Raw genomic sequence first — 27,186 nt, 5'->3', positions numbered from 1 at the left:
ACTCATTAGTATATTGAAAATTTAAATATGCATGGATCGTCCAAATCCCAGCGCACGGAAATCTCAGCCTTCGAGCACAATGCGATAACAGTGAAAATCACTGCTGATCTCCACTTGCGGAGATCTGGCGTGAAGGTCACAGCCGGGGGGCTCGGAGGCCATTGAAGCCCGTGAATGGACAGGGTCATATCGGGGATACCCATCAGGCAATGCCCATATATTGGGGCCCAGCTGGCAGCCTGGCGGAGCCCATCAGAAATGTAACCGAGGCCAAATCAGATCCCTTCCAGATCCTTAACCACTGTGCAATCTTACTGCACCGAGGACAGGATCCTAAATGCATTCAGCAGCCACATAAAGTGCTCATTAGGTCATAGTTAGATTAATGTGTGCAGTTCTGGTCACCACATTATTGGAAGGATGTGATTGTATTAGAAAGGATTCAGAACAGATTCACCAGGATGTTGCCTGTGCTGAGAGCATTTCAACAATGAAGAGAGGCTGGTTGGGCTGGGGTTATTCTCCTTGGAGCAAGGAAAGCTGAGGGGGGCATGATTGAGGTGTACAAAATTATGGAGGACATTGATAGGAAGGAATCTTGCCCAAATGGCAGTGCCATTTGGGCAAGACCGTTGTCCCAGAGCCATTGCCTGAGTGGGGGCTATGAAATGGGGGTGGGGGGGGCATGGCGATAGGACTATGCAGGTTTGAGTGGGGTCAGATGGGGGATTGTGCAGGGGTGAATTATGATGGTGGCTATGCTGCGAGGGGAGCAGGTTAGAATCATGATGAGGTGTCAGACAGGGGGACTCATCAGGAGGGACAATGCTCTGATGTCGGTGACCTCTGCTTGGGAGGTGATGGGGGAAAATGCCACCACTGGGGGAGGCTCCCGGCGGGAGGGAGGGAATGGGTCTCCCATTGCACTGAAATTGGTGTGTCCTCATGCAACAGAGCCCGAGCACTCTGAAGTCAGGCTCACTAGTGTGTTTAGCTATACAAACCGCATTCCCCAAATGCTGCCCAGTACTGAAACAAAACTGCCAACTGTCCAAAAGTGATGGAGTGTGGGAGGATTGCGGTGCGGTGCGGAGCACACTTGTGGGACTGAGGTGGAGCACTCCATCGTTATCACTGTTCTGACACTTATAAACTTTTTGCAAGAACTCTGCCCTTAGTTTTTTCTGGGGGGAGAATTCCACCCATAGGGTGAATGTTACAGCCTCACTCAAGCAAGGCTGGAAAATACCACCCGAGGTCAACGGACATTTCCATTGTCTGCCCTTCGCTCGCTCTGATTCTGTGGTAGGCGGGGCGGTAAAATTCTGGTGATAGAGTTTACAGCACAAACGAGACCCTTCTGCCCATTGCCTGTGAGTTGGCCTTTAAGTACCTATCTTAATCCCATTTTCCAGCACTTAGTCGGCAGCTTTGTATGTTATGGCATTTCAAGCACTCATCTAAATGCTTCTTAAATGTTCATGAGGGTTCCCGCCTCTATCACCCTTTCAGGCAGTGAGTTCCCACCACTCCCTGGGTGAAAAAGTATTTTTCTCAAATCCTGTCTAAATCTCCTGCCCCTTGCCTTAAATCTATGCCCCTTAGTTATTGATCCCTCTACTAAAGGGGAAAGATTCCTTCCTATCAATGTCCTTCATAATTTTGTACATCTCAATCATGCCCCCCTTAGCTTTCCTTGCTCCAAGGAGAATAACCCCAGCCCAACCAGCCTCTCTTCATTGTTGAAATGCTCCCAGCACAGGCAACATCCTGGTGAATCTGTTCTGAATCCTTTCTAATACAATCACATCCTTCCAATAATGTGGTCACCAGAACTGCACACATTAATCTAACTAAGACCTAATGAGCACTTCATGCAGCTGCTGAACGCATTTAGGATCTTGTCCTCAATGCAATAAGACTGCACAGTAGTTAAGAGTCTGGAACAGATCCGATTTGGCCTCGGTTACATTTCACTACTGCGTTTGTGTGTAATGACTTCATAGGACTTTCTGAACAAATCCCTTGTCACATTGACTGGTTGCCATATACCTTTTGTGGGATCCTGGATGTGAACTTGTTGTTCCAACTGTAAACTGTAAAACCCACATTTTTATCAGGCACATTCTTCAACTTCTCTTGCAGTTTAAAAGTTGCTCTCTACTTTCGGAGAAAGTGCAATGGGCAAGAGTACATAGATTGGTACACATCGGTCTTTAAGTTGCTCTTAAACGTGCCACTCTTGGATGTAACATTACAATGTGTAGATCTTAACCAACTTCAAAGTGGGAATCTCTAAACTAAATTGCAGGGCTGTCCCTAAGTTTTCAAATGCATCCTTGGATTATCTCATGGAGAAAGTCAGGAGCAAGGAAATTCCATAGCATCTGTGGGTGCAATCCCAGAACCACTATTACACGTGGCTAGAAGGATCAATGCCAGTAACATCATCCTTAGGACCTAGTTTAAATGTGTTGGGGTGCTTTTCCTGGCTCCACATTCAGACAAGTATTTTTAGGAAACTAAACTTTTTGGTGGCAGCCTATAAAAGGTCCTTTAGGATAGCCCGTTAGCCTGCATGTAGAGCTAATTTTAATGAATAATCTCAGCCCTGGCTGCCTCAGGGTAAGTTAATATTGAGGAGGGGGGATCCTCAAACAGATGTTAGGTATTTTAATTAAAAATATAAAGACCCTGGCATCGCTTTCAAGAACAGGCTCTGGCCTCCTATCTTTTGCCTTCCCCATTGTCTCCAGTGGCCTCCATACAACTCATAATAATTGTCCACTTTCTGCTGGCCAAATTGGAGACTCACTGAGCATTGTGAAATGTGTACAGCATCAGTGAATTTCTAAGCCAATAAAACCTGAAAACTTCTAATTATGTCAAAAATACCCAGTACACCAGAGTAATGGCAAATCCACCAAATGTAAAGCTTCATTTTGGTTGCTGATGTGCAAATGTAACATGAAAAGTGGTCCTGATTTGATAGCACAATCCCAACCATTAATTTGAAAATTGTGATTTTTCCTCTCCAGAGAATTTAATTTTTAAATGCCTGTTTCATCTCTCCAACTCAGAGAATTCTGAACTTGCAACATTTGAGCTTTCGTACTTGATAACGATTGATTTTGCTTTCTGCATTGTGATCATCCACATTACTTACTTGTGCCACTTTGTATGACCGGTTCTAGACTCCCAGAACATACTGTGCAGCCAACACAGAAGATCTAGAAACAGTCATTTCACACGTGCAGAAAACTTTTGCAGAAGCTCCACTGATAGCTGCTGGAGTCTCTATGGGGGGGTAAGTCCTTTATCATCAGTATGAGAATGAAACAAGTTGACAGTGTATCAAGATCCATGGTGAAATTCACAATTTATAAGATTAAAGCAGAATATTTAAGGAATTGCAGATGAATTTTAATGTAGATGAAGAAAAAGTCATAGATTTTGGAGTAAGAAACAGCAAAAGTAGAGAAGGAATCCATTGGTACATTATCATGTAATTTGAGGCATCATTAAGTGTTTAATGCATTGAATTATCCTGAAGAACAGTTTATTTTTGTTATCTCAACAAAAGACAGCAACCGTTTCACAAACATTCAGGCCCACAAAAGGCAATGAGATGAATGAAGGAAAGTATTGGCCAGAATAATGATAGAATGTCAGAGGTTTAAATACAGCCAGTAATAAAAACTATCTGCAAATCTACACAACTAGAACACAAATGAATCTGTTCCTGGTTCAGTCATTTTTGGTAAAACATGCCATGTTGTATGTGCATCTAATTGCGTGCAATTTTTTTTCTATTGTGCTATTGTCTCCTGGAAATGTGACTAGGTTCCCATACCCTCACTGAGATGATGATGGAACACAGATATAATATCTGTTCCCAGCCTTCTGCTAACACCACACTCAATTGGTTGCTAGGTTGTACAGGTTAGGTGGTTTGGCCATAGTAAATTGCCCTTTAGTATGCAAAGATATTTAGGTTAGGTGGATTAGCCATGGTAGATGTGTGGGGTTACAGGAATAGGCAGTGGTGGGCCTGGTTAAAATGCTCTTTTAGAGCGGGGGTGTAGACTTGATGGGCCAAATGACCTCCTTCTGCACTACAGGGATTCAATGGTTCTATGTATAGAAAGTCAGCTAGTGTTACCTTATCCTTGGATTTTCACTTAATCAGGGAAAATGATTCCTGAAATACTTTCAGACGAGCTGGAGAACTCAATGTTTGAAGTACTTTGGTGAAGAAACTGGCACTTACAATCCATGATAAAACACATGAGTGTACACTTGCGACCAGGGTCACATTAAACACTTCATTTGACTGTTCTAGCCTAATTCAAATAGGAATCCAGTGTGTTACTTAAAGCATAGGTAGCACAATAGTGAAATGTTAAGCCAACTTAATAAGCACATTTCATTTCGTGCCTGATACAGAATGCTCCTGTTGAATTACCTGGGTAAGACTGGCCAGCAGACCCCACTGAAAGCAGCAGTAGTCTTCTCCATTGGCTGGGATGTATTTGAATGCACGGCTTCCCTTGAAAAACCACTTAACTGGATATTGTTTAATTACTACTTAACCAATTGTCTACAAGCTTCCGTCAACAGGTTGGTATCTAAGGATCAGGGAAGGCTTGTATCACTATGACTGATAACAATGGCATTTCCTATAATCATTATTGGAGTGGGATTGTTTTTCTTTCTATCATTATGCAGTAAAATGTTAAATGTAAAATAATGCCATGGAGAACTTTTAAAATGAGATACAAGTCCATTGTTAATGGATGAACATTTTGGGTGAATTACAGAAGGGTTCAGTTCATGAAACACTTTTCTCTGGTCGAAAAATAGAACAGTCATCTTTATGTTTTAAGTTGTCAATGAAACCAAGTGAGCCGATGATATCAAGATGTTATTGTATCCTCCTTGCTGATAAATTGTTCAGTGACACCTTAGAGGCCAAAGGATAGAATATTATGTTGTTGGTAGTATAAAGGTTGAATGTATCTGTATCAAAACCTGCTTGCTTATATTTTAATAAAAGCTTCCAATGTTACTTTTAAATTAGCAGTGAGGACATCCTGTCACAATCATGTTAGGTTTTACACAGTAACACTGTCAACAGTGACTTCTATCTCCCCTTGTTGTGAAATGAAGCTGAACTTTAGATACAGTTGTACAATGATCTTTCAGATGACTACAGTTATGACTTCCTTTGGTACAGAGATTAATCAGTACGTTACTTTGATTTACATCATTATACTCAATAGTTCTCCGTGTACTTTAAGGACGTTACTTCAATGCTTCAATTAATTTCTCCTGCTGTCATTAATCCTCAAGAAAGGATTAGTGATGATAACAGATTTTTGGCCGCACCTGATATTGTAAGCAAAGGCAAATATGTAATTAGACACATTTGAAGAATTTTCACAGGGAAGAATGTTAACCTGCACGAGGGTGTGGATGTGGTGTGTGCAAATGGGGAGAAAGAGATTAAAGAAGGAAGAAAAATAACAGCGTGTTGGAAACCTGACATGAACTTGCTAACATCAGGATGGTTGGTATTTCAGGGTGTTCAGGAAAGCCCAGTCAGAACAGGTTGGAAATGATCATATGCAAAGTGACAATTGATTGACAATTTAACCCTGATTTCTGGCTTTAACTGCCAGAGAATAGGTTCCTGAATTCTCTGAAACCAGCCAGTGTTAACAAAGTAAGAACACACTGAGGATTGACAAAGTTGTGAAATTGACAGGCTCCCAGCCTACAGCTGCTGTTACCCTGCCAAATTGAAATGTTTTTGCTCAAAGGGGGTGTGCTTTCACTTTTTGGAGCTGATTTCTGCTACTTTGGACTTTGTTGGCATTGATCTCTACTTCCCTCCTGTTAACCTTCTCATCAGCAGCTTTTGTAGCTCCACTTTGTGTTAAATTCCAAACAGCTGGTTGATAGGATACCAGAAGTTAATCTTCACTCACCTATACATTTATTCACAAAGTGAAACAGTACAAGTGTATAACTTTTAATTCTACTATGAAACTGGTCTCATTAAGTGTCTCTTTATAATGTCACTGGACAGGACAAGGATTGTTCTTCAGTATGAAACAACAAGGGTGTCCAAAGGTAGTGGTGGTCTGCAGCACTTTGCACCATATAACACAGCAAAGAGGACGGTAGGTGCAGGAGCAGGAAGGAGAAAGAGGAGGAACAGCATGATGAGGATGAACAAGGTGTAGCTAAGGTCTCTGCAAGCGCTCACCTAGCTGCTAGGGATAACCACAACGAAAACACAGAGACATGGTTCGCCTAAACTGAGACTATGAAGCTATATTGCATGAGGAATGGCATAATCCAAGGTGTGCCAGTTCTTTGACTAATGATGCCTCCATGTGGTTTTATATTTGTCCTTCGGGCAAAAGAGGGTGTTTGTAAAGTGAGGCCATGCTAAGGACATTTGTCAACAGAAGAATAGCATTTGCATTCACTTTGCCCACCCCATTTATCCCAATGGTTCCTCTCCAGCTATCAGAGCTACGGCCAAATCTTGCATTAATGTCTACCTGAAGGATGGTTTTGTTCTTCTTTTGGGATGGTGGTGAGGACTTCACCAAGATCAGAATGGAATTTTTCCTTAATATTATGATCTCAGGACATAAGCAGTGATGATGGTGGCATATTGATTACAGCTGAGCAGTAGGTGAAGTGTCTCAAGTCTTTCATATATACAATTGCGGAGTTTGAGCAGTGCATCCATGATCCTATTCTACATGACAAAACCAACTCAGTGGACAGGAGGTTCGCTGTCAGTCTTTTCTTTCCAGTAGAAAGGATCACCCTGCTTGTTCCTTCAGCTGCTGGTCTTTAGGAAGGCAGGTATCAGTGAGTGGACAATGTCTATTTGGAGTCCCGATAGTTTACATGATACAATTACAATTCTTCTTTCTAAATGATCACTCTCAAGTAATTCTTACCCATGAGTGTTCTGATATTCTAAGTTGCAAAATTTCTGTCTTTGACCATGAAGATGGAGGTGCAGGATGTGGTTCCCCAGCCATGAGAAAATGGGACAGCCTATTTTTAGGGTACCTTTTCTAGTCCTTACCCCTTTCTATTTGGGCTCAGCAGAGGACAGTTCACTCATATTTGCAGCTGTCCAAAGATACTATGTACTAACACAGGTGTCCAAAAGCCTTTTGTTGCCTGTGTCCAAGTTCTTGACTCAGACTCACAGGTTCACAGTCATGTCACCATTGCCAATTCTCCACTGCCACATGATTTGGTACATGGACCCTGGGAGAAGTCTGAGTCCGTCCTTGTTTAATGTGGGGATTTTGCGGTGCCATCATTATCGAGTTGATCATGACAGGTTAGTGGTCAGATTTCAGTAACGTGTCAAGCCACTATGACTGGGATCAACTTGCAGGTGCAGCCTTCTTCCACTTTTGAAGCCATGAAGGTGGCCATCAGTGCAAAGGACTGAGACATTTCCTGTTTGAGACTTATTGTGTAGTATAGAATCCATTGTACTTTGAAGACAGTCAACAGCTTATACATCTGTCAAAGCTTTTAAATAGCCAAACAGATGGCCAAGCTGATATGCCCAAAATAAATGAAAGCAATAGGAGTTCAAAGAGTTAGTCTGGAACTCACACAGGGCTAGTCTTTCAATATTGCACAATTCAGAAAAGCATTTTAATCAGTGGATATTATATTCTAATGCATCTGAAGAAGTTTGCAGCAGTGCTGTTCTTTCATTTGTTAGTTTGCCAGTTGAAATAAGTAGTGTGGCAACCAAATTATTTAATGATTTCTTTCTAATCACAGCACTGTCATCACTCACTTTGTAAACACTGATTTAACTCAGATCTGAACTATAAAGGAGGCAACACCATTTTTACCCAACTTTTATACTCCTTCCACCTCCAATCTATGGTTTATTCCTTCACTCTGCAAGCGTGAGCTAAAACTTCCAAAACACAGCCACCTTCACGAAATCTGTAGAAGTTTTAAAATGGCTACTTCTGGAATGGTGCCAGTAACTTCTAAATCGCTAGATCAATCCCTAGGTTGGGAGGGTTTTCCTGTGATGAGAGGCTACGTAAATTGAGTGTAAACTCTCTAGAGTACAGAAGGAGAAACAATCTCATTGAAACATTCAAAATGCTGAAGGAGCCTTACAAACTCAGATACTGAAAGGTTACTTCACCTGGCTGGGAATCTGGAACACAGTCTTAGATTAAAAGACTGATCATTTAGAAATCATAGAAACTCTACGGTACAGAAAGAGGTCATTCAGCCCACTGAGTCTGCACCGACCACAATCCCACCTAGGCTCCACCCCCATATCCCTACACATTTACCCACTAATCCCTCTAACCTACGCATCTCAAGACACTAAGGGCAATTCTTTTTTAGCATGGCCAATCAACCTAATCTGCACATCTTTGGACTGTGGGAGGAAACCGGAGCACCTGGAGGAAACCCACGCAGACACGAAGAGTGTGTGCAAACTCCACACAGACAGTGACCCAAGCCGGGAATCGAACCCAGGTCCCTGGAGCTGTGAAGCAGCAGTGCTAACCACTGTTCTACCATGCCGGTGTAAATAAAGAGATGCTTTCTATTGCTCAAGAGTTGATAATGAGAGGGCACAGATTTATGATGATTGGTCAAAGATCCAGACCAAAGGTGGCATGATATTACACACAAATCGATTAGGATTTGGAATGCGCTGCCTGAAAGGGTGGTGGATACAGATTTAATTGCTACCTTCAGAAAGGAATTGGATAAATACTTGATGGAGAAAGAAATCGCAGGAGTATGGGGAAAAAAACAGCAACCTTGACTAATTGGATGGTGCTTCGAAAGAACTAGCACAGACCCAATGGGCCAGATATTCTCATGTGTTGTACTAGTTCATGGTTCTATGAATTGCACCTGTGAAGAATCTTAATTCAAGAAGATACAAATTGATTTTTATTTCCATGTTGCCACAATAAATACATTATTTCAAGTAGTTGCAGTAACTTGGATGAAAAAAAATTTCTTCACCCAAAGGATTGTGAATCCTTGGAATTTTCAACCCTAGAGGGAAGTGGGTGCGGCATTGCTCAATCTATTCCAGGCTAAACTAGATGGATTTTAGGTCTCAGAAAATTAAGTGATTTGAGGAACAGGTAGAAAAATGGAGTTGAAGCCAAATTCAGCCATGATCTTTTTGAAAGTCAGAACAGGCTTGATTTTCTATACAGCCTACTGCTTGTATTTCTTAAGTTCTGATGAGTGACAGGGATCTAGAATGGACTGCTCTGAGAGTGTGGTGGAAGCAGGTTCAATCATGACTTTCAAAAGAAAATTAGGTAATCATCTGAAGAGAAGAAAATTAGGACTACAGGAGAAAGGCAGGGGTGTGAGGACTCGCTGAATTGCTTCTGCAAAACACCAACATGAAAACCACAGGCCAAACGGCTCCCTTTAGTGCTGTTACCAATTTATCATATGTGGAATCTGCACGTTCTCCCCATGTCTGCATGGGTTTCCTCTGGGTGCTCCAAATTCCTCACACAATCCAAAGATGTGCCACTTAGGGGGATTGGCAATACCAAATTGCCCCTGAGTGTCAGGGGACTAGCTAGGGTAAACACATTGATTATGGGGATAGAGCCAAGGTGGGATTGTGGTGGGTGCAGACTCAATGGGCCAAATGGCCTCCTCCTGCAATGTAGGATTCTCTGATCTATCATTCTATGATTTCTAATATGCATATAATAATGAAATAGCATTCAGATTTTAATGTTATTATTATTCATATCTTCTACACATTGGATAGAATATTTACTGAGAATATATCGACTAAAGGAGCAGCTAACTTTGAGTTGAAAGCCTCTAATTAAAATAAGGAAATTTCCTCTTGGAATCAGCATTTGGAAGATGCAGGTAGTTTCTGTGTTAAGCGAGTGCCTGTGTTTAATTTGATTTTTTTGCCTACATGTAGGTCAGTGTGGATCTAAAGCATCATTCTTTTTAATCAGCATAAATGTTGGCAATTGCCTATACGCTTCCAACAAATAAATGCAACTATTTATATCAAATAAAATCAATTACTTACAAAATATTTTAGAATCTTTGAGCCCTACACAATTTTTAACATGTTTTTTCTTGTTTACTCCTTCTCTCCTTAAAAGCAATGGTTTTGTGCTGAAATTTGGTTCAATGGTACCAGCCACCTCCTGGTACTTTGTCCAAGTATCCATTCATCATTTGAGAGCCTAGATGGTGAGTAGCAATGAGCTACTTGACTGAAGGGGGATTACAGACAAATTCTGTTCTTATCTGACATCCAACCACATGCACTCTAGGCAACGCTCATAAGCTGGAACACTGGCTGATTATCTTTCCCCACCTTAGTTGAGAGAAGTTAAGGCCGATTATAATGCTTTCTTTCCTTTCCCCACCTACCCACAATCTTTAAATTACTAAACATTTACTTCAGGCTTTTTATGTATACTGTGTTTCGGAAATGTCTATAGTTTCTTTTTGCATTATAGGCACAGACATGTCTTGGAAAAATTATTTGACATTGATTACGTCCTGAAGGTAAATAATTCCTTCATTACTTTTTGTTAATTTTGGAAATAAGTTTGGATATGGTAAATATTTTTTGCTTTCATTTGATGCTTGTTTACCTTATTTCAATATAGGCTAAAACTATCCGAGAATTTGATGAACGGTTTACAGCAGTGATGTTTGGTTACAAAACAATTGCTGATTATTACAGAGATGCAAGTCCGAGCCACAAACTAAAGTCCATTGAAATTCCTGTCTTGTGTTTGAATGCTTTAGATGATGTCTTCTCACCAGGTCACGGTAAGTTTATATTTTTTATTTAGTGACTTCTGAATCTTTGAATCTATGGTTTTGGGCTGACAGGAGAGCAACCTTCAAAATCCATTCTCCACTTATCTTCACCCTCAGGTTTTCCTTGATCAAAAGTGCAAACATTTCATCTTTGTGGAGTGCTTAGCTGCATTCTATGGAGATTTGGGGTGGGGGAAGAGGGGGGTCATATGCAAGGGCAAATGGCTTTGTTGTATACGAGATCAAAGTTAATCAGTGGAAAATCCTGTTTTGCAAGAGGCTCACTCAAGATGTTACTCAATAAAATTGAAATTTACATTCTCCTTAACTTGTGTTTATCTCAAGTTGTTGACACAAACAGAGCTTGTAACATAAAAGGAAATATTCTACAGCTATATAGCTAAAGAAAAGAAAGTTGACAGCCTCCTAAGAGTTGAAAATAATACAATCACAGGCAGCGATAGTAGAAATTTTAAGTAATTATTTTGCATCAGTATTCATCATTTCAATGCCCTCATCCTATATAACTTTTGCATCTTGTCATTTGACAAATCATCATCCCTTTGCAATTCTGGATTGTGTGACACGCAGCAAGCCACAATGATGCATGACACCCTCTCAAGAGTGTACTGGAGTACTCTGTTAGGTCTGCCCAAGCATTGGAACTGCATTTTCAGTATACCTAGGGTGGGTTCCACCGAAGTCTGGGTTTCGCCACGAATCTCGTTATACCTTCTCTCAGCAGGTGTCTGAGGCCACCATACAGACATCATTAGCTATGTCCTTTACAGACAACCCTGGTCCCCTGGGAGCTAAGCCCACAATCTTTTGCAGAAAAGATTTACTAAGATGCTACCGGGACTTGATGGATTGAGTTATAAGGAGAGGCTGAATTGACTGGGACTTTCTCTGGAGCACAGGAGGCTGAGGTGTGACTTTATGGAGGTCTATAAAATAATGAGGGGCATAGACAAAGTAAATAGTCAATATCTTTTCCCAAAGGTAGGGGAATCTAAAACTACGGGGCATAGGTTTAAGGTGAGAGGGTAAAGATACAAAAGTGTCCAGAGCGACAATTTTTTCACATAGAGGGTGTGAGTGTCTGGAACAAGCCACCAGAGGTAGTAGTAGAGGCAGGTACAATCTTATATTTTAAAAAACATTTAGATAGTTACATGGGTATAGAGAGATATGGGCCAAATGCGGGAAATTGGGATTAGCTTTGGGGTTGTAAAAACAAAAGGCCAAAGGCCAAGTTGGGCCAAAGGGCCTGTTTCCACGCTGTAAACCTCCATAACTCAATGACTCTGTCCGGTGTAATCCCTTGAAAATGTTATGGATCTGTGAATGTCCAAATACAAAAATTATGGACACTTCCAGGATATTAGGCACAAACCTGCATGATATATTTATTATGATCCTATATTATCAGCTGCACACTAAGAGAATGGAAGCCTTTGCAGTTGATGTACTGGATTGTTTGCTGCCAAGGAGCTTTAATAACCATGTGAGTGCTGGCAATGTTACCCTGCACCTGTGAAAATACAGAAATCTCAGCAAATCCCAGTGCTCTTGCGTTTTAGTTTGCTTGAGCTCTGTTGAAGTTCACAAAATTGTGGCCTTTGTAAAGCAGAATCTGTGAACTCCTGGATGCATTTGTGGGTTGATGCTTTGGAGATCTTTTAGAAGTCTCCAGTGGAGTCCTGGAAGGAACCACTACTGTAGAAGTTGAGTGCAGCGTTTACTTTCACTGCCACTGGCAATGGGTGTCCTCACAGTAAGAAGTCTTACAAAACTAGGTTAAAGTCCTTTAACCTAGTGTTCTGAGACTTCTTATTGTGTTTACCCCAGTCCAACACCAGCCTCTCCACATAATGGGTGTCCTCTCAGTTCCTCTGGCACCAAACTCTGCAGAATATGGAAAATATGAGTGACCAGATCTCTCGACATGTGCAGGCATCAGTAACACTGGTTCTTGGTCATCTGCAGGTAACACATGCAACACCTATACACTTGGGGTCGAGCGAGGCACATGTGTATGATGGTTGTCTGAGGATCATCCTTTACACCCTGAGGAGGACCTGCAGCCCCTTGGTCTTGAGGGTTTGGTTCCTTCCTTTGGTGAACCAGGTGCCTCATTTGCATTTTCTCCTTCTTCTGTCTTGCCTATAAACAACACTATCAAAGAGAGAGAGACGTAAGAGTCAGCAGTTGTTTGTGAAGGTCCATTGCTTGTCAAGGAATCATCTGCAATTACAACCTCAAGGCCAACTGCGCATGCTACAGACTCCAAGCCCTTCAAATGATGCCCAATACAGGAGTGCACATGAATGTTCACCACATTTCCCTTACCCCAACCCACATGACCAACTGTCTACAGCTTTGGTCGGGTGACTGGATATTCTGCTTTCAGTGAGGTGCTGGGATTGTCATGATCTGAACTTCAAGACTGCATGGTTTGGCCTGGCCAAGAGGGTGAATGTTCAGTGTATACATTACTAAAATTAAATGGGTTCTGAGGCTTCACCTCTATGAGTGTTCCACAGTCACATTTCCAAGGGGATCCTCTAGCTTATCAGTTCTGCAGTTCCATAATACTCTGGTGGATGTGAAGGCTGTGCACAAGGGGAAACAGTCATTGCCACTTTGAGGGATCAGTATTGTTGGAATGTGCATAATTGTTTTGCTTGCTTGACTGCCATGATCACCATTTACATTCCCTTTGTCTTTTTGTCTCTGACATTTTTGTAAATCTACCCCATCTCCACCAACTGCTGGCCCCCTATTCCTGCCACCACAGCATCCCACTCCTCCCCTTCCCCCTCCCCCAAAAGTATAAACCTCATACAACAAAAACAGAAAATACTGGAAAATCTCAGCAGGTCTGACAACACGTGTGGGGAGAGATTAGAGCCAACATTTCAAATCTAGATGGCTCTTCATCAATATAAACGTCATCCTATTCCAATTTGTCTTCAGCTCTGACAAAGAGTCATCCTGCCTCAAAACGCTGGCTCTGTTCTCTCTCCACAGATGCTGTCAGACCTGCTGAGATTTTTCAACACTTTCTGTTTTTGTTTCAGATTCCAGCATCTGCAGTATTTTACTTTTATCAATAAATTAAAGGTTTTAACATCATATAAATTGCAAGCTGCATACTGTATCAGAATTTTGAACGACACAATTTAAAGCAAGAATAATAAAAACTATGATTGAGATTAGCTGAAAACAGCTTGAAATTAGATAGTGATTTCCATTTTGCAGCAATAGTTCAGATAGAGATGAAGTCAGGCCTGATGAGAGAAAGGCAGATGGAGAAAGAAGTGCTCACAAGGAGGTAGTAACACTTGGATTTGACAGCACATGGAGTAATCACAAATGCACAAGGCAAATGTGGACAACTGACAACATTCATTTTGATTTGATTTGATTTATTATTGACATATGTATTGTATACAGTGAAAAATATTGTTTCTTACACGCTATACAGACAAAGCATACCATTCATAGAGAAGGAAAGGAGAATGTACCAAATGTAGTGTTACAATCAAAGTTAGGGTGTAGAGAAAATCAACTTAGTGTGAAGTAGGTCCAATCAGAAGTCTGATGGCAGCAGGGAAGGTGCTGTTCTTGTCTCAATTCGTACGTGATCTTTGTATCTTTTTCGCAACAGAAGAAGATGAAAGAGAGTATGTCTGGGGTGTGTGAGGTCCTTAATTATGCTAGCTAATTTTCCAAGGCAGCGGAAGGTATAGACAGAGTCAATGGATGGGAGGCTGGTTTGCGTGATGGACTGAGCTTCATTCACAACCCTTTGTAGTTTCTTGAATTCTTGAGCAGAGCAGGAGCCATTTTGTATCCCTCAGTGCTGGGTTGTCATCCCAAAAATTAATATCACTCAGGTCGCTCACTTGCTAGAGATAGTAAAAACGAAAAGTGCTGCTTGTAACCTTTCTGAGCTGCTGGAGCTTAGTTTATTTTGCTTGTCATGTAGGTTCTTGGTGTTAGGAATTGCTAAACCTCCACTTTCTTGTTGACATTAGTGTTGCTGGAACACCACCTTTGCAAACTATCTCTGCATTCTGGCAATTAGTCCTCCACTCCTAACAATACCCTTTCCACTACCTATCATTCTGGAGAAGTAGCACTAGCACTTCCTCAAGATCCTGCAAATCCATTGGCAGGATAGATGCACCAACTCCACTGCTCTCACTCAGGCCAACATCCCCAGCATTGAAGCTTTGACTGCACTCAATCAGCTCCACTGGGCAGGCCACATCGGTTACATGCCTGACATGAGACTCCCAAAACAATCACTCTACTCAGACCTTCAGGAAGAGAGCCCCAGGAGATCAGAGGACAGGCTTCAAGGATACCCTCAAAGCCTCCTTAAAAAAGTGCAACATTCCCTCTGACACCTGAGAATCCCTTGCCATGACTGCCCAAAATAGGGAAAAAGCATCCTGGAAGGAGCTGTACACTTCGAGTTACTTCGCTGAGACCAAGCTGAAGCTAAATGTCGACAGTGAAGTTGGTATGTGGCAATCCGGGCACCCCACCCAACTGCTGCTCCAATTGTAGGTCATGCATTGGACTCCTTAGTCATCTGAGAATGCATTTTTAGTGTGGAAGAAAGGGCTTTGTTGGATATGAGCAAAAATTACTCTGCATATTCTGAGGAGCAGAATGGTGAGAATATGGAGGAAACTCAGAACAATAGCATCGCATGGTACCAACATGGTGCCAGCCCCTGCAAAACATTCAAACACCCTGACTCCAAGAGAAATAAAGAATAATCAGAAGGGCTGCCCTGCTTGTACCCTGCAGGCAGAATGGGATCACAGGGAATTCATCCCTGAAGCTGACAGCTGGACATTATTAGGACAGAGAGGAAAGTCCCCAGTCCGCCCAGCAAGCTCGTGTAATTTATCTCACCAAGGGACTGCATTCACATTTTGATTGACAGTTTTCCGAGGTCATTAAAAGATTATCAGCCTTTGATGTGTTAAGTGGATAAGCGCTTACAATAAATTGAGGGGGATTTACATTTTTTGAATGTCTTTTACCAATGAGCGGTTTCTTCAGTGTGAAGTATCTTTGAATATGCCATCTGTATTGTGTGTTAGTTTATTTTTAATATCCATTTCAAAGGCATACTGTGCCCTTCCAATTGCATTCGCTAGTAAAATCGGAAATGTTCTGCTATCATAAGTGGCTTTAGGGCATAATGATTCCTTAGTACTTTGCATAGCGCTGTTAGGGGTTTCGCTGCAAGTTTCTCAGGTCGTATGAGGCTTCTTAATGTCACAAACATTAAGTACATAAGAAAACGGCTACTGCATATCTTATTCATCTTTAAATCAGAGTGGAAATGCTCCATTATAGCATCGAACTCTTAATATTTTGGTTGAAAGACCACATTGCCCCGAACTGGCCATTTTCTGTTTCCGTTGAGAGGAGTTTTTACCAGCTTTGCATTCTGTAATCACTTTTTCAAGCGCTTCGCACCACCGCTCCCTTGCTAACTGTGCTCCCCTAATCTACCCATCGGCCGCAATTGGAGTCCCCTCACAACCACTTCCTTCTTGACAACTTTGGTGCTCACAGTGGAGAAATCCCTCTCCTATACCTGGCCTTCAACTGTAGCCCAAATCCGCTCACAACCACTGCCTTCAGCCTGTTTCCCAGCAAGTACTCTGCCTTCCGTGCCCATTGGGCACCGCAGGGGCTGAGGTGCCTTATAGACACCGATAGTCACATTTTGATTTGACGTGTCTTAAGTTTCCTTTGTACCTTTTGTTTCTGTTTGGGCCGTTCCCCCTCCTTTTGGGGAGCCACCCCCTTTTCCTTTTCCTTTGTCTGAATGTAATTTAAGTTTGTTTACTTGGTTTGATCCGGAAGAACACCACCACCACCGCCCCCCCCCACCCCCCCCACCCCACCCCCCCACCCCCCCCCACCCCACCCCCCCACCCCCCCCACCCCACCCGCCCCCCCAACCCCCACCCGCCCACCCCGCCCCCCCACACCCCACCCCCCAACCCCCACCCGTCCACCCCGCCCCCCCACGCCCCACCCCACCCCCCCAACCCCCACCCGCCCACCCCGCCCCCCCACGCCCCACCCCACCCCCCCCACGCCCCACCCCCCCACACCACCCCCCCGCCCCACCCGCCCACCCCACCCCCCCCCCCCCCCCCACCCCACCCCCCCCCACCAGCGAGTACTCATTTACAGCGGTAAATGCAATCTCAGTCCCATTGCGACTGCTTCCCTCAATGCCAAGGCCTATTCCCTCAAATCTGGTACCTTGGTGTCCAGGCAGTTCAGGACGATGACATTAATCTTCCTCCCTCTCCTGAAAATTGGCAGAGTTAGTGCAGTCCATGGGCCATGATTCAGCCTCATCGCCAGTTATTATGTTTGAGTTCTCACATAAAGATGAATAAAAGATCACGAAGTCAGTGGAAGTAAACTATTGGAATTGTTTATTAACATGTCTATTCTCTAGCACAGTCAGCACAAGACTGTCTAGGCAAGTTCCACCCAGGGTGGAGTTTGAGTCCCAGGCCATGTGACCCATTTTCTTAAAGGGGCATGCCTCAACATACATAATGGAAAGGATCCTAAATGTGGATAAAACCCCTTGCAATCTCACCAGCCCGAGGCCTTGCTCCAGTTTTGCCTATGCCTATTGAGTGGCTCCGTTCCATGGAGGATAACAGCAGATCCTCATCGTCCAATGGCATGAGGATTGTTGGATTGGGAATACCACCTTCAGTTCTGTTTCTCTCAGGGACATTGTGAGCCCGCTTTACCTGGAGGAGGAATCACAGTGTTCTGATGTTTAATCCTCAGGTACATTCATTTTTAACATGCGCTGAAGTTCTGTGAGGAATGCATAGGCTGTACAACGTTTGACAGCCAATATGGTGTGTACCTTCCACAAGTCTAAGGCCAACCATCACCCACAACATCCACAGAACCACAACAAAGCACAAATCATGCATACAGTGGAATACTGTCCACTTGCCTGGATGAATGCAGCTCCAACAATGCTAAAGAAGGTCAACATTATTCAGGCAAAACAACCCATGTCATTGGCATCCCTTCCACAAACATTCACTCCCTCCACCACCAAAGCACAGTAGCAGCAGTATGTACCATCTACAAGAATCATTGCAGGAACTCATCAAAGCATCTGCCAAATCCACAACTGATACCATCTAGAAAGGCGAGAGCAGCAGATACCTGTGAATACTATCACCTGGAAGTTCCCCACCTAGCCATGCATCCTGATGTGGAAATGTATCGCTGTTCCCTCACTGTCGATGGGTAAAATCCTAGAACTCCCTCCCTAATAGCACCATTGGCAATTCCACCCTCATCAATGTGACATCATGTCGGTGAGGTTTGCAATTGATTTTTAGAAGCAGGAGTCAAGCAGAGGGAATCCATGGGGAAGGAGAGGGAAATGCCCGGGCAGTACCCTGGCCCTGCCCACTGGCACTGTGGCATTGCTCCCAGCACTGCACTGGAACATTGCTAGGGTGCCAGGGATCAGGACAGAGGTTCTTTCTAAGATCTTCATGGTGGGGTTAGGAGGGGGGAGAGTGGTGCGATCTCCGTATCAGTTGGTGGGGAGGGGGAAATCTCCATGTACATGGGGTGAGGTAGTTCTTTATTTATTATCAGAGAACTCTCAGTGTTTCTGGCTTTTTCTGGCCCTACCCCACCAGCATGATAGTGTGGGTCACACCTGCACATCTTTGTACCAAGTGCTGGATTAGTCACCTGTACAGTCAGCAAGCTGCATGCCAGTATCCTCCCCTCAGCCAGTACTTTGTGCAAAAATGAGAACATTCTGCTCATCGTATTTTGTAATACTCTTCTTCAATTGCTGCACGTAATTCTCTTAGTGATCTCCAGCAATGTTTTTCTTTTCGTTTTATTTGTTCAGATTTTTTATCTGCTTTTGAAAGCCGGCACCCATTACATGGAAATTTCTGAATTAATTACCTGGAAAATGTTTCAGCCCTAATAATAAAAAAATGCAGCATTTTAGATGTCATGGAGTGTGGCATGATATCATAAGCCTTATAATTTACGCTGATGTGAAGCAAAATTTAATTTGTTTACCTTGACTTCATAACAAATGGAATAACTATGCTAAATTAGTTTGTGGTTCTTTGAAGGTCTGTTGTCCTTGAAAAGTGCTTTGCATTGCTTTTGTTCTGTGCCAGCTGTTGAGTGATTGAATGAGTTTTGTACTTCTTGTGCTCACAAACATTAATGTCCAAAAAGTCAATGAATGTTTCCTTATAATTTATGTATTTTAAACGTGTACGTAAATCAATATTATAAAAAAGGAAATTAATTGACCATTCTTCACTGGTCAGCTGAAGACCTCAGAAATCTTGCACTGAGGGTTTTCTTCCCACTGTGCCTGAACTCACCCTAATCTTCCTTTATCAGACCTCCTTATCAATGTATAATGAACTCCTGGTACGTAATAAGTCAGTAATTGGGAGGTTGCTGTTTTGGGAACAGGTTCTCCAGTGCTGATGCAAAGATTTAAAGGTCTGCAACAGGAGCTTAAAGAGGACTGTGTTGCTGTGATCAGCATATTCAAGAAATATTAAGATATGGTTAGAATGCAGTCAAGGCATATATCTCATAATTTGAAGATGCAGCAGTTAGAAGTATGCTAGAGGAGAGTTACCTGGTTTAACTCTCCAGGGTACCTACTTACAGAGCATGGAAATAAATAGTGCTCCAGTATTACATTCAGTAGATCAGGCAGCAAATTCTTAACATGTTTTAATATCTCACCAAATCAGCAATGATGAAACTACTCACCATTACCATCTGCAAAGTAGATGGACTGTATATGCTGTCACAAATTCTTTCCTTCCACTCAGACTATTTAAGTGCTTTGAATGCCCACCATGCAGATCCAGTCTGAATCATAAAATCATAGAATCATGCAGTGCAGCAGAGGCCCTTTGGCCCATTGAGCCTGCACCAACACATTTGAAACACATGAACTTCCACCTAATCCCATCTGCCAGCACTTGGCCCATAGCCCTGAATGTTATGATGTGCCACGTTCTCATCCAGATATTTTTTAAAGGATGTGAGGCAATCCACCTCCACCGTCCTCCCAGGCAGTGCACTGCAGACCATCACCATCCTCTTGGTGAAAAGGTTTTTCCTCACATCCTCCCTAAACCTTGAACCTATGTTCCCTCATGACCAACCCTTCATCTAAGGGGAACAGCTGCTCCTTATCCACTCTGTCCATGTCTCTCATAATCTTGTACACCTCGATCAGGTCAGCCCTCAGTCTTTGCTCCAACAAAAACAACCCAAACCTACACAACCTCTCTTCATAACTTAAATGTTCCATCCCAGTCAGCATCCTGGTGAATCTCCTCTGCACTCCCTGCAATCACATCCTTCCAATAATGTGGCGACCAGAATTGCACACAGTACTCTAGCTGTGGCCTTATCAAAGTTCTATGCAACTCTAATATGACTTCTCTGCTTTTATAATCTAAGCCTCAATGGACAAAGGCAAGTGTCGCATATGCCTTTTTCACCACCCTACTAACATGCTCTTCTGTTTTCAGAGACCTGTGGACAAACACGCTAAGGTCCCTTTATTCCACAGAACTTCCTAGTGTCCTACCATTCATTGAGTACTTTCTTGTCAAATTACTCCTTCCAAAGTGCATCACCTCACACTTTTCAGAGTTAAATTCCATCTGCCACTTTGATGCCCATTTGACCATTCCATCTATATCTTCTTGTAGCCCAAATCCTTAATACTATGTATATCCCAATTAATGTTGGGAAAGTTGAAATCACCTTATATATAATAACCCTATTGTTATTGTTTTTACACACCTCCGCAAACTGAGCGCATATTTGCTCCTCAATATCCGTCTAACTATCTGGGGGTTTGTAATAAACAACCTATGTTGTTGACCCTTTTTTATTCCTAACCCCTACCCACAAATCTTCATTTGATGTCTCCTTCAAAATACCATCTCTCCTTACTGAAGTAACTGACTCCTTAACTAATATTGCAATGCCTCCTCCTTTTTTAGCTCCTCCCCTGTCTCACCTGAAGATTCTATATCCCAGAATGTTGAGTTGCCAATCTTGTCCTTCCTTCAACTATGTGTCTGTGACTGCTATTGTAGTCAATCATTGCCCTCAACTCATCCATTTTACCTGCAACACTTAAAGTTAAAGTAGAGGCCATCCAGCCTGGGCATACTCCCTTGAAACGTAATACAGCTGCACTTCCTCTGACTTGTTTGTTTTGCTATATGATTCCATGCCTTTATTCTGCCAACAGTCTGTGTCTGTCCCCCTGTCAAATTAGTTTAAACTCCTCCCAACAGCACTAGCAAAACATCCTGCAAGGGTGTTAGTCCCTTTCTGGTTCAGATGTAGACCGTCCTGCTTGTACAGGTCCCACCTGCCCAAGAAGTTGTCCCAATGATCCAGGAATCTGAAACCCTCCCTCTGGCACCAACTCTTAAGCCACCCATTCAAGTGCACTATCCTCCTATTTCTGTACTTGCTAGCACATGGCTCTGGAGAGTAATCCCGAGATTGCAACCCAAGAGATGTTGCTTTTTAGTCTACTGCCTAACTCCTGATGCAAGACCTCATCCCTCTTTCTATGTATGTCATTGGTACCAACATGTACCATGGCCTCTGCCTTATCACCCTCTCCCTTCAAAATGCCGTACAGCTGTTCAGTGACATCCTAGACTCTAGAACCAGGGAGGTAATGTATCATCCTGGAATCACATTGACAGCTACAGTAGCACATATCTGTACCCTTGACTATAGAACCCCCTATTACTATTGCCCTGCCTCTCTCCCCCACCCCACCCCTCCCCTTCCTCTACAGACAGCTGCTTGTGGTGCCAGAAGCTTGGTTCTGTCTGCACTCTCTGAAGGAATCAGCTGCCTCATCAGCCTCCAAAATGGAATGCTGATTTGTGAGCAAGACCCCAGGGGATTCCTGAACTACCTACCTACATCTCTTGAACTGCTTGGTGGTCACCCATTCCCTGCTTTCCTCAAGTCCCTTCAACTGCAGTGTGATCACCTCCCTAAATGTGCTGTCCACAATGCTCTCAGACTCGCGGATGCTCCACAGTGTTCCCAGCCACCATTCCAGCTCCGAAACTCAAGCTTCTAGGAGCTACACACTTCCTGTACACATTCTGGTTCCAGGCACTGGAAATGTGCCCAGCTTCCCACATAGAGAAAGAAAAGCAAACCACAGCTTTGATCTTTCCTGCCATGACTAAACCCTTTAAGTTCAAAAACTATAAAGAAAAAAGAAATAAAGCAAATAATTCCCTATCCTTGCCTAAACAATGAGTTTCAATTTAATATGGTTTGGAAATACCCACCAGGACTCACTCACCAATCAGATGTTAATCTCATGTCATTTTCTGACCTGCAATGTCTGTGCCCTTTTTTATTTGGTCAGAGGAGGAGGGAGGATGGGAAAAGAGTTTTGAGCATAACTGCCCCATGACACCAGTTGTTCACCTCACGTTTTTCAGCAGGTGTGACTGCACCGACTTCTCCCAGAAAGCTTTTCAGTGAAGTCTCTCTGCCACCTCTGCTGGATGCTCTTCCTGTTTCTTCTTCTTCTAGTTTATCACTAGAGGTGTTCTTCCACTTCCCACTTTTCAGAAGCTGCAACTTAAACCTATAAAATGTGCCAACCAATATCCTTCACCCACATAATCTTTTTAAATAAAATTGCATGAATGTTTGTATATGTAATCAGTTATGATGGTCTATAGAATGATCACTGGGATGTCATTAAAACTAATTTTGACTTTTGCAAATTTTTATCTCCTTTTCTCAGTTCACAAACAAAGAAGTGCATATAGAAGGGAGCAGGCACACATGGATGCAGGCTCCCATTGCATTTAGCCTTGAGTTCCTACAAAGAGGCCATCCCAAGAATTATTGACAGGAATGGAGTAACTGAAAGTTTGAAATCTCCACTAAGCTGAGTTATTTCCAGTATTTTCTAAATTTAGCTCATTTAACCTCCTGCCTAGCACTATCCTTCTCATATTTTTGGATAGAGTTTTATACGCGCTGTTTGTTGATTTTCATGTCCCTATGTAGTATAGGCTTAAAAGTCAATTTAGTCATCCAAATGGCCTCAATGGAATGACATCAAGTTCTTCTTGTGATAAAGTGTCTAAAATACTTGCTTCAAGGAGTTCCTCAGTATTCGTTTAGCCTTCATACAATGGTTGGCCCATTCTGGTTTTTCCCTCTTTACAGCTGACCTCAATGACTTCGCGCCATCCAGGCAGCGGGCGATCGACAGGGCCGTCCATCCCGACTGTCTGCCCCTCTACCGCGGCTATGTTCGCAGCCGGGTGTCCCTGGAGAGGGAGCACGCGGTGTCCGCGGGCATAGTCGGGGCCTTCCACGCCCGTTGGGCACCGCAGGGGCTGAGGTGCCTTATAGACCCCGACAATCACGTTTTGATTTGACGTGTCTTAAGTTTCCTTTGTACTTTTTGTTTCTGTTCGGGCCGTTCCCCCTCCTTTTGGGGAGCTGCCCCCTTTTTCTTTGTCCAAATGTAATTTAACTTTGTTTACTTGGTTGACCTGAAAGACTGACCTCAATGACTTCCTGCTGTGAGCTCACCCTCCTTAACTTGCTGCATTGTCAACATTCCAGCCACCCATGTGCTGATAAGAAATAGTCAGTGCGCACCTAAAATGACTTTTTTATTGGCTTCTTAATTGATCTATTTTGCTGAAAGTTTCATCCACAGGGGTTCCTTAATTCACTGGCAATCTACCCCAGGGAACTCTGGAGAGAAGCAGAAAAATGCTGGGTTACTAACCCTGATGGCTTTTCTCACAACTCTCTCAGCTTACCCACCAGGGAAGAATTGGGATTCATTTCTTGAGGATTGGAATTCTGTATTAGAAAAATTCTGTTGAACTTTTGTAGTTCCTTGGCTTGACCACACATAGGAGTTCTGCTGAGTTCTCCATTTATAAATGGATAAAGAGAGCCTGGGGAAGGTGCAAAAAAGATTCACAATAATGAGATCAGAACTCTGGTGTTGTAACTGTCAGGAAAATATTTGGCTCTTCTCTGGAAAAAGACATGACCAAGGAATAATCTGATAGAGATCTTTAAAATTATGAGGATGTAAAGATGATGGTGAGACTTTTCTGGCCATTCACGCCACTACAATGAATGGAGGTGGTGGTCTCGTGCCCACATGCCTGCTGCCAACAACCTTCTCCTGTTCTTTCAGAGTCATCCAATCAGAGTCTGATTTTGCTCGGCATTTGCTACTGATTGGATCATTTGTTTGAGCCTATCACTAATAAACGCAGTGTAATCAGCCTCCGATTAGATGCCAGTGCGAACTGTCAACTCTCTAGCCATGTTGAGCTGACGACCAGAACCGGTGCAGGACCCCACCATGGGTAAGGATGCTTTGCCTAGGCACGTTGTGTTTCACTCTAAGTCCACCTCTGGTGGAAGCCCAAGAAATTTTCCTCATTGTCACAAAACAATTGGTTCTGTAGGAATATTTTAAAAATTGACCACATATTTAATGCTTTCATTGGTTTAAATATTAAGGTAGTTAACATTTTATTTTTGCAGAAGCATTGATAAAGCAGAAATTGATCTTGAGTACGTTCCCTTCCAAGTGTGTCAAATTAAAAGCTGGCACCTTCCATTTATTTAGGGCATCTAGGCTAGAAGATAAGGATTGGACCCCTTGAATATGGAAATTAGGATAATAATATTTAAGATATTGCTGCCAAATGTACCATAAGCTGGGTAAGTGGTGGGTTCATGAGGGAATATGCATTGTGCATGCTCTGCTCAGTTTTTCAAGTGCTACTCTGCAACACCTCCTAGGATGCCGGTGAAGAGATAAGAAGGGGTTTTTATGGTTTTATGGAATCTGGTGGAGCTGGTGTGTTCCTTCTGATAGGGGAGAAATCGGAATAGTTCCAGAAATTGGCCCAAAGTGATTAAGTGCACCTAAACATGTCAAGCTGAAGCTCACCGTTCATCGGACCCCATTTCCCTGAAACAGATGAGCTATGGGAGCCATCTTGATATACCCCACCCATCAGGCCTTTGGGGAGTCTAGCTGCCTCCAACACTGATGGGCAAGACAAACAGCATGAATATGAGTTCAGGCCAACCGCCACTAGCCATATTCTTCTGGAGATGGACTTTGGGGTCATTAGGATCTGCAATTGCATTGTTTGGCAGACTGCATAGATATTATACATAGGTTAAGGTTCATCTGAAATTCCATGGCCTCATTGTCTTGAATGACAGTGTTCACACATTTACTTCAAACAAGTTAACACATCAGGTCAAATAGCAAGGATTGAAAACAATGAACAATATATCAAACATCCAAATACACGTTATGTCATTGTAGAATTTCAGTGGTTTTTAGAGAAGCGAAGCAAACTGAATCTCGACTATGTAATTTAATTTGTAAACTGAAATATTACTCGAAGGATTCATTTTACTTATGTTGGATTACAGTGAGTTAAAGTGTGAAAATTATTTCCTAAAATTAAAGCTGATATCATGAGCATTGCTCTTCATTGTGCTCCACTGTGGTCATATTTGTTGAATGCCTTGTAAAAACAATCATGCATTATTATTGTTCTGACATTTATATTTCTTTCAGCCATACCTACGCAGTCTGCCAAACAGAACCCAAATGTTGCATTGCTACTAACTGCACATGGTGGTCACATCGGCTTCTTGGAAGGGATATTTCCTCGATGGGCCACTTATATGGACAGAGTCTTCAAACAATTTATACAAGCTGTCTTTGAGCATAAAGATGAGTTGAAAAATGCATAACTCTTGAAATCTGTCCATTCAGATTGTTTGATAACTCAAGTTTACTGACTAAACCATTGAAAATCTTGACATTGGTATTTGAGCACACTGTAAAATACATATTTACATGTTTCATCATGTATTTAAAATGGGCTGTCTGTTACTTGAATTTGTCCAGAAATTAACTAAGGGGCGAATGACAAAGAGTCAAGACTATTATGCTCAGACTAAATATTAATTTATACATGGGTCTTCTTTCATGAGTGTTGGTAATTTTTGTTAATTCAAGTTTTAGTTTTATATCATTTTCTAACTGATTCATCTTCTGTCATAATTGTTCATTTTTACACAACCATTTGGCACTGGATCTGTACAATTACCATGTTATCAATGGTAGGTTGAAATCCTCAGGGCTATTATTTCATTTAACGGCCAGTTCATTCTTTTCCAATGTATTTGCAATTCATAACATGATTGAATTATTCAGAAGGAAATGCAGTTGCACACGATTTAACATTTCCCAAATAACACACCTTGTAGCACTTTACATCTAGATCCTACAGCTAGTATAATGATATAACGTATGAATAAGTATCATAAATTAATAAAGAAGAAGCACAGATACTGCTAGGACAAAAACTCTTGCCTGAAAAAAATGCTAATTGCTAGTGTGTTTTCTTTTAAGTTTGGGCTCAATTAATTTGTTTTCAAACCATTAATCTACCTTGACTGTGCCAAGGTTCTATTTCTTAAAAGCTTGAAACCAATAGACATCAATATCAAATTTAAACCAACAGCGACTAACTCTGCATTGAGTTGTATTTAAGAGATGTCACTGTGATTGCAATATATTTGACCCTGGGCTATAGTATTTACAGAAGTCGGTGCTACTGAGTTAGCCATGAGTTACTCTACCTACTTAGCCGTCCTGTCAGAGGGTCCAGGACTTGTTAGGATCTTCCAGTACATAGTGTACAATAACAGATTGTATGTGACAATATGGGTTACAAATGTAATAAACTTTTTTCTGAGAAAAATCTTAAACAGCCAGAATAAATTTTAAGATATTTACTATATATGAAAAAATAAATTTTTCTAAACTGATCATTGTTTGTCTATTTAATACAAAAAATATAAATTTCAAGGTTATGTATTATTTCATATTTTGGATCACGGGTTGGTCAAATGACTACAACGATACATAGCTCAACTTTCAGCAAAGATATGCAAATTGTAAGGTGACCTATTTTGTAAGTGTGTATTGTTTTTATTATTGCCTACGGTTGTTTGAAATTATCATTTGATTTGCAGCATGAATCCAGCCCAATTTTGAAAGGATTCCAAGTCAAGTCATACCAATGATTGCTCAGCAAAGATTATTTCAGGAACTACTTTTCATATAATTTGATC

The 27,186-nt window shown here is 42.2% G+C and overlaps 1 protein-coding gene across 2 annotated transcripts in view; it reads left to right on the top strand.

Annotated features, from left to right (window-relative positions):
- The window catches only part of abhd3 (abhydrolase domain containing 3, phospholipase), a 64,590-nt gene extending 37,767 nt beyond the window's left edge, over positions 1 to 26,823 (top strand). The window contains exons 5-9 of one of the 2 annotated variants that reach the window (XM_080194298.1): positions 3,195 to 3,307; positions 4,447 to 4,620; positions 10,560 to 10,608; positions 10,713 to 10,878; positions 25,619 to 26,823. In XM_080194298.1, coding sequence (XP_080050424.1) covers positions 3,195 to 3,307; positions 4,447 to 4,620; positions 10,560 to 10,608; positions 10,713 to 10,878; positions 25,619 to 25,797 — 681 coding nt within the window. In that variant the 3' untranslated portion in view covers positions 25,798 to 26,823. The remainder of the gene's footprint in view (positions 1 to 3,194; positions 3,308 to 4,446; positions 4,621 to 10,559; positions 10,609 to 10,712; positions 10,879 to 25,618) is intronic. The other variant, XM_080194299.1, reaches the window with a different exon arrangement.
- The last annotated feature ends 363 nt before the right edge of the window (positions 26,824 to 27,186 follow it).

This window comes from Carcharhinus amblyrhynchos, chromosome 8 (assembly GCF_965287045.1).
Source record: "Carcharhinus amblyrhynchos chromosome 8, sCarAmb.v2.hapA, whole genome shotgun sequence".
NCBI classification, from domain to species: Eukaryota; Metazoa; Chordata; class Chondrichthyes; order Carcharhiniformes; family Carcharhinidae; genus Carcharhinus; species Carcharhinus amblyrhynchos.
The sequence above is the reverse complement of the archived record's forward strand: the minus strand, read 5'-3'. Positions and strand labels throughout refer to the sequence as shown.